Source organism: Natrix helvetica (assembly GCF_964273705.1).
Source record: "Natrix helvetica genome assembly, chromosome: 2".
Lineage (NCBI taxonomy): Eukaryota > Metazoa > Chordata > Lepidosauria > Squamata > Natricidae > Natrix > Natrix helvetica.
In genome coordinates this window covers 123,993,981-124,010,006 of record NC_138552.1, presented here as the reverse complement: position 1 = coordinate 124,010,006, position 16,026 = coordinate 123,993,981, and the positions used below count along the sequence as shown (strand labels likewise).

The 16,026-nt window shown below is 41.6% G+C and overlaps 2 protein-coding genes across 10 annotated transcripts in view; one reads left to right on the top strand and one right to left on the bottom strand.

Moving 5' to 3' along the window:
- Window positions 1-14,264, bottom strand: part of SUPT3H (SPT3 homolog, SAGA and STAGA complex component) — a 283,839-nt gene extending 269,575 nt beyond the window's left edge. For 3 of the 6 annotated variants that reach the window (XM_081944435.1, XM_081944432.1, XM_081944436.1), the window contains exons 1-2: window positions 11,449-11,482; window positions 9,862-9,961 (exon numbers count right to left, since the gene is read on the bottom strand). In XM_081944435.1, the coding sequence (XP_081800561.1) occupies window positions 9,862-9,961; window positions 11,449-11,461 (113 nt within the window). In that variant the 5' untranslated portion in view covers window positions 11,462-11,482. Of the gene's footprint in view, window positions 1-9,861; window positions 9,962-11,448; window positions 11,488-13,568; window positions 13,710-14,165 lie in introns of those variants that run through there. The other 3 variants (XM_081944433.1, XM_081944437.1, XM_081944434.1) reach the window with 3 other exon arrangements.
- Window positions 1-16,026, top strand: part of RUNX2 (RUNX family transcription factor 2) — a 241,195-nt gene that overhangs the window by 27,042 nt on the left and 198,127 nt on the right. The gene's annotated exons all lie outside the window — the stretch shown is intronic.

The following is a 16,026-nucleotide window of genomic DNA, read 5'->3' as shown; positions in this document are numbered from 1 at the left end:
ACACCTGTGTAAAGATACAATCTCGGAGCTAAACAATCACCCTGGGTGGGTCTTGTACTCTCCGCAGCGCCATGAGAACGACCGTTCAGGTAAGACAACGGTCATTCTCCATAGCGCTGCTTGGAGAGTCCAAGGATGGGACATGCCCAAGCTATTGTGTCCCAGGGCGGGAAGAAGTGACATTGTCCGGAGCCTCAATAACCTTCTGTAATACTCTACGGCCAAAGGAGGCTTCGGCAGAGGCAAAGGAATCGATCTTGTAGTTTCTAATGAAAGCCATGGGAGACGCCCACGTGGCCGCTCTGCAAATGTCCAGAATAGATGCTTGAGTTGCCCAGGCCGCGGTCGTGGCCGCGCTTCTGGTGGAATGTGCCGTTACACGAGGTGGAACCGGCTTGCCCTGAAGGTCATATGTCATCTTAATGCAAGCTCGCAGCCACCGACCTATGGTTGAAGATGACACCTTGCGACCCAGCGAGCCTGGTTGAAAAGACACAAAGAAGGCCTCGGAGTGCCTGATGTCCTTAGTTCGTTTCAGGTAAATGCGGACTGCCCTTCGCACGTCCAATTTGTGCCACCTGCGCTCCTTGGAGTGTTGAGGGCTGGGACAGAAATTCGGGAGGATAACCTCCTGAGACCTGTGAAAATGAGAATTCACCTTCAGCATGAAGGCGGGGTCTAACCGTAGGATGACCCTGTCTGGGTGGATGATGCACAGCTCTTCCTTGGCCGAGAAGGCCGCAATCTCAGATACCCTTCTGGCTGAAGTAATGGCTATTAGGAAGGCAGTCTTAAGAGTCAGATGTCGAAGAGATACCTTCCTCAAAGGTTCAAAGGGAGCCGCTGTCAATGCCTGCAGGACAAAGGGTAGGTTGCAGGTCGGGTACCTGTGCACCACCTGGGGTCGAATGTTGTAGGCCCCCTTCAAGAAGCTCTTGACCTGAGGATGGTGACTCAGGGATTGGAGTTGGTGTCTGGCTAAGATGGTGGATAATGCAGCAACCTGGCGCCTGAGAGTGGCTGGTGCCAGTCCTTTGTCCAAGCCCTCTTGTAGGAAGTCCAATAACTGAGGGATGGACGCTTCCACACTGTCAATGTCCCGTTTGCTGCACCAGGAAGAAAAGGCAGCCCAAGTCGCGTCATAAATGCGAGTAGTGGCCGGACGTCTGGAAGTTTGGATGGTTTTAATGATGTTGTCTGAGAGGCTCTGGTCCTTCAGAAGCTGCCCCTCAAGTGCCAGACGGCTAACTGCAACCATTGGGGCTCTGGATGGTTGATGGCCCCCTGATGCAAGGATACCACGGTTGTTCCACAGACAGATCGACCAGGTCCGCGAACCAGGATCTCCTGGGCCAATGTGGAGCCACCAGAATGAGCTCCGCCCCCTCCTTCAGCAGCTTGTAGATCACCTGCGGGATCAGAGGGAGGGGCGGAAACGCGTAAAGAAGACCTGGAGGCCAGCTGGACCTCAGGGCATCCGTCCTCTCTGCTTGTGCTGACTTGTAGCGGGAGAAGAACCGCTGGAGCTGTGTGTTTGCCACCGAGGCAAACAGGTCGACCTGTGGGAGACCAAACCTCCTTACCACCTGTGCGAACAGGTCCGGATGAAGTTGCCACTCCGAGTTGTCGATGGTCTGACGGCTCAAACAATCCGCACTTACGTTGCTGGTTCCGGAGATGTGATCCGCCCTCAGCGACGCTAAGTGGATCTCTGCCCATCGTCCTATGGCCTCCGCCTCTGACATGAGTCTTTTGGAGTGGGTCCCTCCTTATCGGTTCACGTGAGCCTTTGTGGCCACATTGTCGGTCAGTAGCAGAACGTGGTGCCCCTTCAGCTGTTCTGCAAATCTCCTCAGCGCAAGCCGGGCTGCCCTGAGTTCTAGCCAATTGATGCTCCGGGCTGCCTCCGCGCTGGACCACCTGCCTTGCGCCAGCTGACCTTGGCAATGCGCCCCCCAACCGTAGAGACTGGCGTCGGTCGTTACCACGATCCTATCGGGTTCTCTGAATAGGCAACCCCTCTCCACTGCTCGAGACTGCCACCAACTCAGAGACCAAGTCACTCTTGGTGGGATGCGAACTTTCCTGGTGGAGTTGCTGATCTTTGCTCTTTGCATTGGAAGCAAGAACCATTGCAATTCCCTTGCATGAAGACGTGCCCAGGGAACTATGTTGAGGCAAGAAATCATGATCCCTAACAGTTGGGATAGCTGCACTACCTGCCAGGATCTGTTCCTGCGACACAACCGGATTCTGCTCCTGAGGTTGCGGATTCTTTCCGGAGACAGGGACACCTGGCAAGATACTGAGTCTATTATGGCGCCCAGGTGTTGTATGCGTGTGGCAGGAGTCAGGTTGCTTTTTTCCATGTTTACTGAAAAACCGTGGTCCTGTAAGGTGTGAACTGTGACGTTTACATCTCTCACCTCTTGCTGATGAGTCCTTGAGTGGATGATGATGTCGTCCAGATAGCACTCCAGGCGGACTGGAAGCTTGCGCAGGTGGGCCGCCACAGCTGCAAGAAGCTTCGTGAACGTTCTGGGTGCAGAAGAAAGTCCGAACGGAAGCGCCCTGTATTGGAAGTGCTTTCCGTTGTAACACAAGCGCAGGAACTTCCTGTGTGCGGGATGGATGGGCACATGCAGATACGCCTCCTTGAGATCGATGGAGGTGAGCAGATCCCCTTGTCGCATGCAGCTTATGATCGACTGAAGGGACTGCATTTTGAAGCGCTTGTAGGCCAGATGTCTGTTCAGGCGCTTCAGATCTAAAATGGCCCTCCACCCCCCTGAATTCTTGGGGACCAGGAAGAGAATGGAATAGAACCCCCTCCCTTCCTGTTCTGGAGGAACTGCCTCTATTGCGTTGATCTGCAGAAGATGATCTATCTCTGCCTGCATGAGAGCCCTGTTTACAGGGTTCTTGGATAGTGGGCAGCGAACAAAGGTCCGCGGAGGAGAGGATAGAAACTCCAAGGTTAGACCCCTCCTGATGGTATTTAAGACCCACTTGTCCGAGGTTGTTTCCTCCCAACGGTCTGCATAGAATTGCAGGCGGCCCCCGATGGGAGGAGACCCCAGACAGTCACTTCCCACGTCTAAACTGACGGTTGTGGGATCCCCCACGAAAGGGCTTCCGAAAGGACCCCTGATTGGATTGTCTGCCCCTGGAAGAAAAGTTGTTTCGTTCCTGGGACCTGTCAGAGGACTGGTTAAACTGTCTTTGGGAGGAATAGGAAGAGGAGGAGGCCTGGGCACCTTCCTGTGCCCGAAAGGCCTGTTTCCTGAACGAGCCCTGACCTTTCCTGTCATGCTTCCTGAAGGTGGAAGGCAGGACCTTCCTCTTATCCTTTGTCTCAATTAGGAATTTCTCTAGGGAATCCCCAAAGAGGTTCTCTCCCTTGAATGGAGCTGAAGCCAGCTTCCACTTTGCCTTCATGTCCGCCTGCCAGTGCCGAAGCCAAAGCAGGCGGCGAGAAGTGATGTTGGACGCTAGTGCCCTGGAGGCGAATTTCGCAGCATGCAGGGATGCATCAGAGGCATATTCCACAGCCGTAATGATCTTGTTAAGATCATGTCGCCAACGAGATGCTTCAGATGGGGGCTGAGATCTGAGTTGGCGCAGCCATAATAGGGATGCCCTCGTAAAGAACGAGGCCGAAGTGGAGGTTTTGATCGCCCAGGCAGCCGCCTGGTGCGTTTTGAGACAAGCCTTTTCTGCCCTCTTATCCTCTGCCTTTAACCCTTCTAATAACTCGGCCGGGAGATTAGAATTAGAGGTCAGAGAGACCACAGGGGCATCCACTTCTGGAGGTTTCAATACATCCTCCAGCCTAGGTTCTAAGGGATACAGTGATTTGTCTGCGCCACTGGGGTTGGCCAGGGTACCTGGTTGTGCCCATTGGCGCTGGATAACTTCCATGAACATGTCAGGGACTGGTATCAGTTCTGGGTCAGGGGTTGTTTCGCTGAACAGCCCTGCCATGAGGTCCTGGGAAGTAGAGGGGACTTCCTTGTCCTTAGGTTTGGCACCAAGCTCAGTAGAGGCTCTGGCCTTGTGTAAGATGGACTTGAATAAGGATGGCTTAAAGAGACCAGTGAAGGAGGGCTTGTCTGGAGGCATATCCTCATTCTCCGAGAGAGCAAATTCCTCAGCAGTCTCCTCCTCCCACGTAGACACCTCTGTGGTGATAGAAGTGCCCGGGGAATCAAGTACTCTGGTCCTCTTTTCCCCCAGGGGGCGAACAGGCCTAGAGGCCTTGCCACCCCTGCCTTCCTGTAGCCTCATGGCTTCTACCACACCCTGGGAAATAGCCTGCGTGATGAGATCCCTCATTTCTGCTGACATAGCTGGGCCCTTGTCCTCTACAGGCCTGGATTGGTCATAGGCCTGTCCCCTGGCACCCCTAGGAGGATCTCTCTGATCCTCTGCATGAAAAAAGCATTGAAAGGAGGGGATATCCTCCCTGACTGAAGAGCTAGGAGAACCTGGGTAACCCAGAGAGGCTGCAGGGGATCCTGACATGGAATCCCTATCACAGAAGGATGGAGATCTATCCCCCATTTCCTCCCCCTGCTCTATCTCCCTCTGAATGGGTGGGGAAGGAACTGGCCCAGCCTCACTTGGTAAGGGTGCAGAGGGAACCTGGGGCCTAGCAGACTTGTCCTTTAGGGAGTCCTGCCCCTTGTCCCCTTGAATTTTGGGGGCCTTGCTCCCAGCTGAAGAGTGGGAAGCTTTCCCCCCAGCGCCCTTATTTCCCTTTCTCCCTTGGCCTGAGGGATCTGGCCTACTGCGCTTTGCAGATGGCCCTGCCAGCTCCTCCCTTCGCTCCAAACCTTCATCAGCCATCCTTGGTTGATCTTGAGTCGAAGAGGTCGCTGCTGAGGGAAGGGCAGTGGACGCTGTCCCGACGGCTCCAGAAGCGTCTGCAGACTCAGGTGGGAGGCTGGATCAGGCACCAGGACACTCCTTGCCACTTCCCCTTAGTTGGCTGGGGAACTTCAGGCTTGCTGGAGACCCAGGCAAGCCCTCGCAATCCTCTGCGGCTGTCTGTTGAGGCGGAGAGGCTCTGCTGCTTGCTGCTGCTTTCCGGAAGGTAAAAAAGTCTCCAAAAAATGGCCGCCGGTTCTTCTGCGTGCCAAAAGCCTCACTTAAGGGCCAGACGCTTCCCATTGGCTGCAGCCGAAAAGCGCGCCAAAGCAGCGCTTTTCAAAATGGCCGCCGCTCTCCCGATCGGCAAAAGACGCCGTTTGGAGAAGCAAGGGCTTTTTTAAAAGCCTCTCCTCCAAAACGACCAGGGAAACACGGGGATTGCCGTCCTTCCCTGCGCTCGCCAGCAGACGCCGGACGAGCGGCCTCGCTTGTTCCCCCAGCTGCGACTAAGCAGCTGTGGAACCGATCGCTGCCTCAGCCTTACTTTAGTAAATCCTCTTCTTGGTAAAATTAGAAAAAAGGAAAATAAAAAGTCAAAATAATAAAACCTGGGGAAAAATCCTAATAACAACTAAATATCAACACATAAAATACTCTAAAATTACTATTGGAGAACCCAGCCTATTTGCTCAAAGCTGAGTGTTCCCCAAAACTCGTCCTATCGGGCGGACTGAGTTTTTAAAACTGAGCCAGAAGAGGCAAAGTAGGCGTGGCCAGAGGGGGGAAAATCTACTCAGTCCATGGGCAAACAGGCTGTGTTAACCCGTCCTTGGACTCTCCAAGCAGCGCTATGGAGAATAATGAATTACTGAAGAATCTTCATGCAGATTTATTTAATGTTTTTGATTTTAAAAATACCTTAGAAAAGAATTAAATTGAATGATATATTACACTAGGATGTTCAAAGTACAACACCAAAGATAAATAAGTTTAGTCTTTTCATTAAAAGAATGAACCATACCAAAGCAGAACTAGAAATACAAAAAGTTACACTAAATACAAAAGAAAGATTATAAGCAAATATTTAAAATTATACAAGAGTTTATTACAGATACACATACTATCTGCTGTAAGATTGCACTGTTCTCACTTAATCTAAGCTTCCATTTTTATTTCAGTTGCTTCCAGTTGTGACATTTTGAATGTGTAAGCATAATATTGGGCTCATGTCTGAACATTACTTTGCATTTAACACTATTATGGCAGTTGTTAATATTTCTTTCTGGATATTATTACTTGTTTTTGTTTCATTCCCCAAGAGAGATTATAAAACTAAAATCCTATGTTTTGAAAGGTCTTTTATTTAATGTTACATGACATTTCTTAGCATACAGATCTCAAAATATACAATATAAGTGCTTTAAAGAAAAAAATAATTATCTTGAGTGAAGAATACATTTTCAAAATATGAATGATTTCTAATTGCTACTGATACAGTATATTTTATAATACTGACAAAATGCAGTTTATTAATACAAATAACAGTATGCAATATAGTTAAATACTAATAACTTCTCTTTGTCTCATTAGCCACTGCCTTCACCTGACATACCAACAACACACTCAAGGCAATTTTCATTCCCCAAATGCAAAAATGCCAACATACACAGTACATAGACATTTTCCTGCTTAAAAGCCTTTCCTTCTAAGAAGTCCTTTAATTGAAGAGCTACTGCCACATATATAAGGAGTGCATGTATTAAATAATCCTTCTCTACATTGAATGTACCAGTTTTAAGCTGTACATAGTCCAATATATTATGAGCTTCAATATATTTATCATATATTTAATTGAAAGATTAAATAATTGAAATGAGTGTTTCTGGAGTCAAAAACAATTTCTAGTCTGCTAATTTTAATTATGTTTATTATTTTATTATCAATGTGTATTGTAGCTTTATTCTTTACAGGAGATAAAGGAAGTGTATTCAGTGTGTATATAAATTACATACATGTCAACATGAGCATAACAGTAGGAAAATTAGGATTTTTCTGTATGTTTCCATTTCTAAATTTATATTTTAGACCGTAGAGCTAATATCATATAGGGAGAATCATCAGGAAATCTTTTTTTTTCACAATTCCCATTAGATCTTTTCTAAAGCTGCTTCTGAGGTCATTAAGAACAGCTATCAATCTTGATTTATCATTGCTGTTGTTCTTTTAACAAGATACTGCAGCCGTGGAGATAAGTTTCTAAAATATTTAATTATTTTAAAGTCATTAGGCAGTCCTGCTGTATCTAGCAGACTAACTGTAGGATTTAAGTAGCATGATTATCAAGCACCTAAAATGGACTAGCAGTAAACCTGTGTGGCAAACTCAATTATCTCTTTACTATAAAACCATTTCTTAAAATCTTTAAAGACTGATGTCATTGAATAATATCTTTTTGTACAAATAAATATACTTTAAGATAGGGATATATATTATATTGTTGTTGTTTAAGCCTTGAAGAGTTCTAGAACAATTGTCCATCAATGCTACAAATCAGAAGCCAAGGAAAACAATTCAAAATTTGCTCATAGTCTATTCTTATCATGAAAATTTATTTCTGCTAAAAAGACTTCTTTTAAGAAACAGAGAAATAAATGCACTATAAGAATTCCCTCAGTTCCAATGAAATTAACGAAACAATTGATAAAATTATTTCAAAATCAGGATTATTTGTTTGGATAACTTTTAAAATCAAAACTGTCCTTGATCTTAAAAAATGAAGATATCTACATTTTATATTTCTGCAGCACTCGTGTATTAATAGGAATTGGATATATACTTTCAAAAGTGCTTAATCAGGAAGTCTGCAATTATATAAAAACATGTTTCTCAGCTACTTATCCATAAGGTTCACATTCATGACCTTTGATTTCCAAATCCAAGAAATGTTCTGTTTTATTTCCTCCCAGTGCAAATACCAAAACATATTATTGAATTTGTATCACTTAAAGTTAAGAACAAAATATAAATTTACTGCTGGATCAGAAGAAAGAAATGAAGTATTACAAAAGAACAAAAACAAAATGTACTATGATATTCAAATAAAAGATTGGGGACTCAGTTCACAGACATTTTAAGGGTAAATCCAGATGGTTGATTTTTAACTGCTCTACATTCCAGCAAAGAACATCAAGTGGTACTTTGTGAATTCCAATTGTTTTTCTCCACATGACTGCAGACATGTACCAGATTGGTGCAGGGCTTCAGATTAAAAGGCATAAAAGTACCATGGAATGGAGATGGCCCACAGCATGCATTGGCAATACCTTGTGAAAAAGCAATTGTTTAATTAGGGAAACCTTGTTTTGGTTGCTTACTTCTGGCAGCCTCGACCATCATTATTTGATGCTGTTGTAGTATATCTTTGTAGTATATCTCTGCCTCATGTTCTTTGGTCTTCCCCTCTTTTTTTCTTGTCTTTAAAGTTTAGTTTCTTCCCTAAATACTTGGTATGCTTGCAGGGGGGGGGGGGGAATGGTCAATTCCTCAATTTTGAGATCCTAGTAACTATAAAATAGTTGTTGGGGGTTTTTTTGGCCATCTGTTTTCCATGGTCATATGATCAAAATTCAGGTGCTCCTCAACTGACATGTATTTATGACAATTGCACTGTCCCAGAATCAAGTGACCATCAGTCTGACCTTCCCAGGCAGCTTCTGACAAGCAAAGTCAATGAGAGAAGCCAGATTTGATTAACAACTTCATGATTCAGTGAACTATTCCAGTGATTTACTTAATGGTGGCAAAAAGTTGCTAAACTGAGGCAAAACTCACTTATCAAGTGCCGTGCTTGGCAACAGAAAGTTTGGGCTCAATTGTGGTCAAGAAATACCTGTACTCGACCTGTACTGCATCTCTAATTCATGCAGCTAAATATAAAATGTATCATTGTTCCTTTAGAACCTCAAAGTGGAATTTATTTTTAATAAGACTCTCTCAAAGTTGCCATAAATTGTAATACCTATAGTTACTAGGATCTCAAAGTTGAGAAATTAACAATTTTTTTCCTGCAAGTATACCAAGTATTTAGGGAAGAAACTAAACTTTAAAGACAAAAATACATATCTCAGGATAGCAAACTTTTCACATCAATCCAAACTATTTTCCATAGCCCAGAATTATCATAAACCATTCCAATTCACTATCTTACATCTTTTGCTTTTCTTTATAAAAGAAAGCCAATTTCAATTTGGATATCAAATCCTTGTCACTAAAATATTAGGCACCATATTTATAATAATGCTCCCTCTGGAGGTCCAATAGAAATTTTTATCTTAAAATGAAAATAAATTGGTCAATAAATAAGAAACAATGATCCATAAATAACAATCTCACTTCCCTTACATCTATTCTGGATGTACATAAGAAAAAATGGCATGTGTTAAAATGTCTTTCTAATTTTTAATTAATAGGATTCTTTCATCTAAATTAAGATTTGTAATTTGGTCCATTGTAGAAGACAACACTTTAAATATGAAATGAAATATGTAATCTATAGTTCTATGAAACCTACATATCATGGACCAAAAAATAAACAATAAAGAAAAATCAAAAACAATTTTGTGGCTTCATTACAAAGGAGAACTGGATTAATTCACTATAAATCATCATCCCTAACATTCTTATTGTCAGGAGAAAAAAAAAAGTTCTAAATTATCTACATATGTTAACTTTACTATAAATGCAATTATTTTATTGTTAAGCATAAACTAAAGTAGAAAATGGTGAAGATATTATAAAATATACATAGCATTTTATATTGATTGTCTTATTTATCATTCAAAGTCAAGGGACCTCCTTACTACTTTATTCAATCTTGGAACACATTTTACCCTTTGCAACATCAGAGCATGAATACATTTTAATCAAACGTTTCCTTTACTATTGCCCATCCATAAACATTGTGAGGTGTAGAAACAGAATTATACTCACATCATACTTTGCAATTCTAGAATAAAGTTTGTTGATCTCCCAGATCCTCTTCCACTGCTAGATGAAACAGCTGACATTGGGCTGGTCCAGTACTGCTCACCTAAGTAAATAGCAGACAAGGACAACACATGAAATTTAGCAAATGAACCCCACAAACCTTCAGAGGTATTTGAACATATCAAACCTAACTGTGCTCCAACCAAAAATTTGCAATACTTTCTTCGCCATGTCTAAAATGTTCAGGACACATTTTTCACATAGGCAGGCAAAAATAATTCATACTAACAAATATTATTAATGTGACTTCAATTCAGGCTTTATTTTGACCAACATCCTGCATAAAAACCTAAAAAACCTTTTAGTGCTAACCTAAAAGGAGTCAATATTTAATATATAAGTTGAATTATTTTAGCTATACCATCGTACAGTAATTACTGTGACTCTGATATAATTCAACTGGCCTTAAATTTTGATCCCTTTTTGACATCAATGTTAGATAAAATGTTAAATCAAATGTGTTAAGGATATATACATGCATTATTAACTTTAAAAATATATTATAAAATGCATATTTTTTCTACATTTTTGAATTCTGAACTGTTTGTAGTCCAAATATCTGAAGTGAATATTAATCAGTACCAATTTTTTGAGTCCTTCCAATGAAATGTCAGAACTGAATTGGGATTTTCAGTGCTTATCAATTTGTGGAGCTTAAGAGATATCCTTTCAACATTGTTTTTCTGGGGGCAAATAGGCAGACATTAGGACTCTGCAATCTTCAAAGAAAAACTATTCAGAGGAACTGCTATACACCTTGAACAAGCACAGCTCTTCTTGATCCCTTATAAGATATTTTCATTCTTTTTTTGATCCTGAAAAGATATTGCTACTGAGTAATTAATAATAATAATTAATAATAATAATAATAATAATAATAATAATAATAATAATAATAATAATAATAATAATAATAATAATAATAATAATAATAATAATAATTATTAAATTTCTAGACCGCCCCCTCTCCCCGGAGGGACTCGGGGCGGTGTACAGGAATAAATTTAAAACATACAAACAATCATACACATAGGTAAAATCAAATTAAACAACCTCTGTACAATTTATAAAAATTAAAAAACAGACCTTAAAACCAATCTTAAAAATTTAGAAATAGAACTGAGGTGGGATAGGTGGAATTAGGCCAAGCCGGCTAGCTGGAATAGGTGGGTTTTAAGTTTCTGACGGAAGGAGCGGAGATCCGTAGTCATTCTAATGTCGGGGGGAAGGTCATTCCAGAGGGTCGGGCCCATCACAGAGAAGGCCCTTCCCCTAGGCGTTGCCCGCTGGCACAGCCTAGTGGACGGCACCCGGACGAGTCCCTCTCTGTGTAAGCGAATCGGCCGGAGGGATGTATGGGGCAGGATACGATCCCGTATAAGTGGATCCCTTAAAGCAACAGTAATATTTTTTCAGCCTCACGTGTTTTTCTAGTTTCACTTTTTGACAGAATTCAGAAAAGCAAATAATATACACTTAGTACTGAATACAAGTAAAACAAAATCCTACTAACCACTCTGTAAAACTTACAGAACTTGCACATTTCTGAATCCAAAAGTAAAACCTCGAGGAAACAAAATATATAACAGAGTACATTAGATAGGTCAGACTCAATCAATCACCAAAATTTTATAAGAATATTGGAAGATAGATATTCTCATATGAGAATATGAATTTTTGCAGTGTGTGTGCATGTACGTGTGTATAAGAACTCTTTTTAAAAAACTGTTACTATTATCTTTAAATATAATTTGGGGTTTCCTTTGAAAACATCTAGGAGTACTACAGCTCCATTACAAATTTACTTCTGTCCTTCTGAATTGTTTCAGAAAATACATTTTCAAATTAATATATCCTATCCTACTCTAAGTATATTCTTTATAGATAGACAGACAGACATAGATATAACAATATCCCCCCCCCCATATAAAATCAGAAAGGGTGATTCTGAGGTTTTTCTCTTAAAACCTGTCATCTTCAGGGGTCATGGCAATCAATTTCACACACTCACTTTTTCCCCTGTCTTTTGGGGGAGGGGGGGAGGAAGGAAGAAATGTTCTAATTCCTATATCCCCCTTCCCAGACTGATGAGTGTCAGCACTCACAATATTTTTGTTCAGTTTTAAATGCCTGAAAAGAGGGTTTATATGTGACGTGGCACCATTAACCTATCCTCAGTGTATCCCTAACAAGTTTAAACTCTTCCTTTGGGATAGATATTTTTCTTTTAACACAGAAGATGAGTAATCATTTTAAAATGAACACCTTGGACTTTGGAGGCTTAACTGGCCATTCAAAGCAATCTATATCTCTATAAGGCTACAAACACACACTTCCATTAATAGCACCTCGGAAATGCTGTTTTCCAATTCATCCTGCACTTTCCATGTGCAAATTCGTGTTCCAACCATTTTCAAACAATTATTCGAAATTAAGGGTAAAACTATCTCCAGCCACTTTAAAGGTGCTGCTGGGTATTCACTGCTGTTCATGTATCACAAATTACAAGGTTGGAAAGAACTTTGAAAATCATCTAATCCAAGCCCATATTGTTTGGAAATCTACTACTACAGTATCTCTAATACCTCCAGAAAAGAACAGTCCAGCATCTCTTGATATAGTCTGTGTCACTGGTAGTCAAACCATTAGTCAAACCATTAGTAAAATTAAACCTAACATTCAACTAAAATCAACTTCTTTGTAATTTACAACTATTGTTTCTTATTCCATCTTCTGGAAAAACTTTTAAAAGCTCATCCAACACTTGAAGACCTCTATCATGTTTCCCCAGAATCATCATCTTTCCAGACTAAACATACAAAACACCTCCAAGAATTCCTTCATGTTTTTCTTTTCAGGCCTCTTATCATTTTTTCTGCTTTTTCATGGTTATGCTCCAGTTAACCCTTGTCTTCCTAAAATGTGATGCCCAGAATAGGATGCAATATTTTAGATATGGTCAACTACCAGGAGGGGGGGGGGCATTTCTTGACAAAGACATATTCTCAAACCAGGTCCTGGATCCTCAGCTTAGAGACCGAAGTGCTAAGCAACCGAACTGCCATAAAAAATGTTGTAAAATATTACAGTTGTAACACAACTATCTGTATAGGAGTGTATTTCCCAATTTAGAATTTCATGACGCTAATTTATATTCACTTTGAAACCCAAGGCAGCCAATGTTCTTTGCCTATAGGCTGAGTATGGATCTTTCCCAATATATTCTCTACTCAAGCCTTTGATGTTTGCTATCCAGTGTAGGACTTCGCATTCTATCAAAATCCATGTTGCTGATTTCTACCCGTTTTAACCATTTGCCATACAATTGAGTAACAGGAAAACAAATTTCCCATGCAACTATCTTGAACTAGTTTAACATAGAGTACTATTGTGGCTGCAACAGTACTAAAGGAAACTGCTATAGTCCTTCACACAATGTAAGAGCCCAACAAAGCAGCTGCACACTTCTTCAAATATGCAGGGATACGATGGAGGGAGGGGTGGGTGGGTGAGTCGGCAACTGCACAAGCCCCTTGTAAATGGGGATAGAATTATCTCAATGCTTTGTTAAAAAAAACAGCTGGGTTCTCTTGGAGATCTTGACCTTCTTGGTCATCCAGATGGAACCTTCAGGAGGGGATTGGCTTCACCTGTTCCAGTAAGAAGGCAAATCTTAAGATTTCTTCCTATCTCAAAAAGGAAAGCCCTCCCTTTAGGTTTGCTTTTTGGAAATGCTGGTGTTTCTCAGCTCCACTTTGAGGGCCGAGAACAGAAAATCGAGTAGTTAAGAAACAGAAGCCACCGCTGCCACAGTTGGAGGCTGTAAGCAAGAAGACACCTCCACCCATGAGTCCCACGTGGCCACCGGAGCCAGTGGCGAAGCCGATGAGGACGGCGTGCGGCAGGTCAAGCATTTCCCCCCCCCTCCGTTCGAGCCAGCAAGCTGGTTAGCAAATTGGCAAAGATCCGCGGCCTGCACGTGACCTTTCCCGGCACAGGAGAGCCACATGTTCGATGTCATGCATGCTTATTCGGCATTTCATTCCACCTTTTCTTTCGTAAACCAGAGACGCGTTTCTCAATCTAAATGGATCCTGGCAGAACGGAATTGGCTCGGTCCTGTTCCGAAAGGAAACGCGGACCCCTTCGGGACTTTCCCCGGGTCCTGGCGGAGGGCGGGGGGTCCGTTCTATGCCCGCCTCTGCGCACGCGGCCGCCTGGGCGGGCAGAGGCTCCCCCAACAGTACCTGAGCAGCCCTTTCGGAAGCAGCGGCGTCTCAGAGGGCGGGAAGAGCCATGGCGGCGCTTCCTGCGCGAGTCGCGGCGAAAGACGCGTCGCCTCTGATTCGTGGACCAGGCCGACAAACTGGCCACGCCAGGAGGCGCGCTTTCGGCCGACAGGGATATTCGCTTCGGCTTTTCCCTGTACGTTTTTTGCACTATTTTATTTTATTTCGTGACCAGCGACTTCATTATTGCCCAAAAGCAAGGGGAGTTCATGTACTACAACAAAGCAGGGGGAAATTTTGCTTCCGTTTTGGTCAAAGTTTTCATTACTTGCCAAGATAACGTGGCCCGAGCGTGGGAAGTTTCATTCTCAAACTGCGAAGAATATGAGGTGTTTTATTGAGATGCGGAAAACATTTCATCAGACCACCCTGTACCGTTAAAAATAATTACTTCCCCCAGCCAAGATTTGTTAGACGGTTTAGATAATTAACTTGTTGCACATCAAAGTCACATCCTATGCATGTCTTATTTCCTTTCTTCCTAACATTAAAAAACTCTGGCAAAAGCAGAAGCACTCAAATCAATTTTCTCCAATAAATCCGACTAACATGAAACTCAAAACCTACTGTAATATTCAATGGGTCAATGTACTGCAGTTGCTCTTTCTTTGAATCTAAATGCAGCTGCATGCCATATCCTGCAAAGTGAATTCAGATGTTCTGATGGAATAAGAGATTATTTCAACATGCTTTAGTTTATGCTTGAACCGTTAGATGAAGATAATATTTTATTAACACTATTTAAAACTAGCAATTATAAAGTTCTAGCTAAATCTTTGTGATACTTTGGGAATTCTTCTGAAGTCTGTTCATAAAAAATACTTTAAAAGGAAATAAAACATTGCATAAAAAGGGTTTTATTTATAGCTCTCTATATGAAAGCTATCACACTCAGCAATTTAATATGTCATTTTGGACACCTCATGATAGTTTTAACTCTAGTTCAAAATAGCATTCTGATACTGTAGAGTTAAAACTAAATTTGATGGTATCTAGAATTTAATCTCTAACCATACTTAACAAAATCATATTTCTGAAAATTTCTAAATGTTCATATGAATCCATACAGAACATAAGTACTACACTGCTTTTAATACTACTGCATTCCAGTCACTCTTCATTCCTAATGACTTTGTAGGCATTTTTCTGTGCTGTAGTTTCTTTGGCAAAAATTTCAAAGTGACTTTTCATTATTACCAAGACCAAATTCTCTTCTTAGCCCAAACTGGTTTAAAAATTCATGTTTACAGAGAATAATGTTAACAGCTTTATGTTTAAATAGAATGATGTTTGGCAAAGGTACTTTAGATTATGTAGCCACAATTTATGTGGTTGTAATAATGCTTTTGTTCAACATTAAGAATATTAATTTATATGAACTTTGTCAGCTTGGAAGTAACATCAAATAGACATATGATAGCAATAAAACTCATCTTAGGAAAGAGATGCATTTTTATCCAATTCACTTTTTTTAAAAAAAAATACTATATTAAAATTAAATATTTTTTCCCAAATCTCAAACTTAAGTTGTTTGGACTGAAATGCTTTGAAATTTTTTATAAGAACTTAAACCTTGTGTCAGCAGATCATTCTCTCTTTTTTTATTAAAGTAGCCTCTTCTTTTTAGACTTTTGTAAAAAAAAAAAAAAGCTGAGAAAAAAAACTTTTGAAAAAAATACCTGAGAAAAAGTTGTTTATGCTTTAAGATTTAATCTGATGAAAACCTGAAAAAGCTACTTTAATCAATCGCAAAGAAATCATCTCACACAAGCTCTAAAGCATTTCAGTAGAGAATCATTTGGCACTGCACCTAAACAAG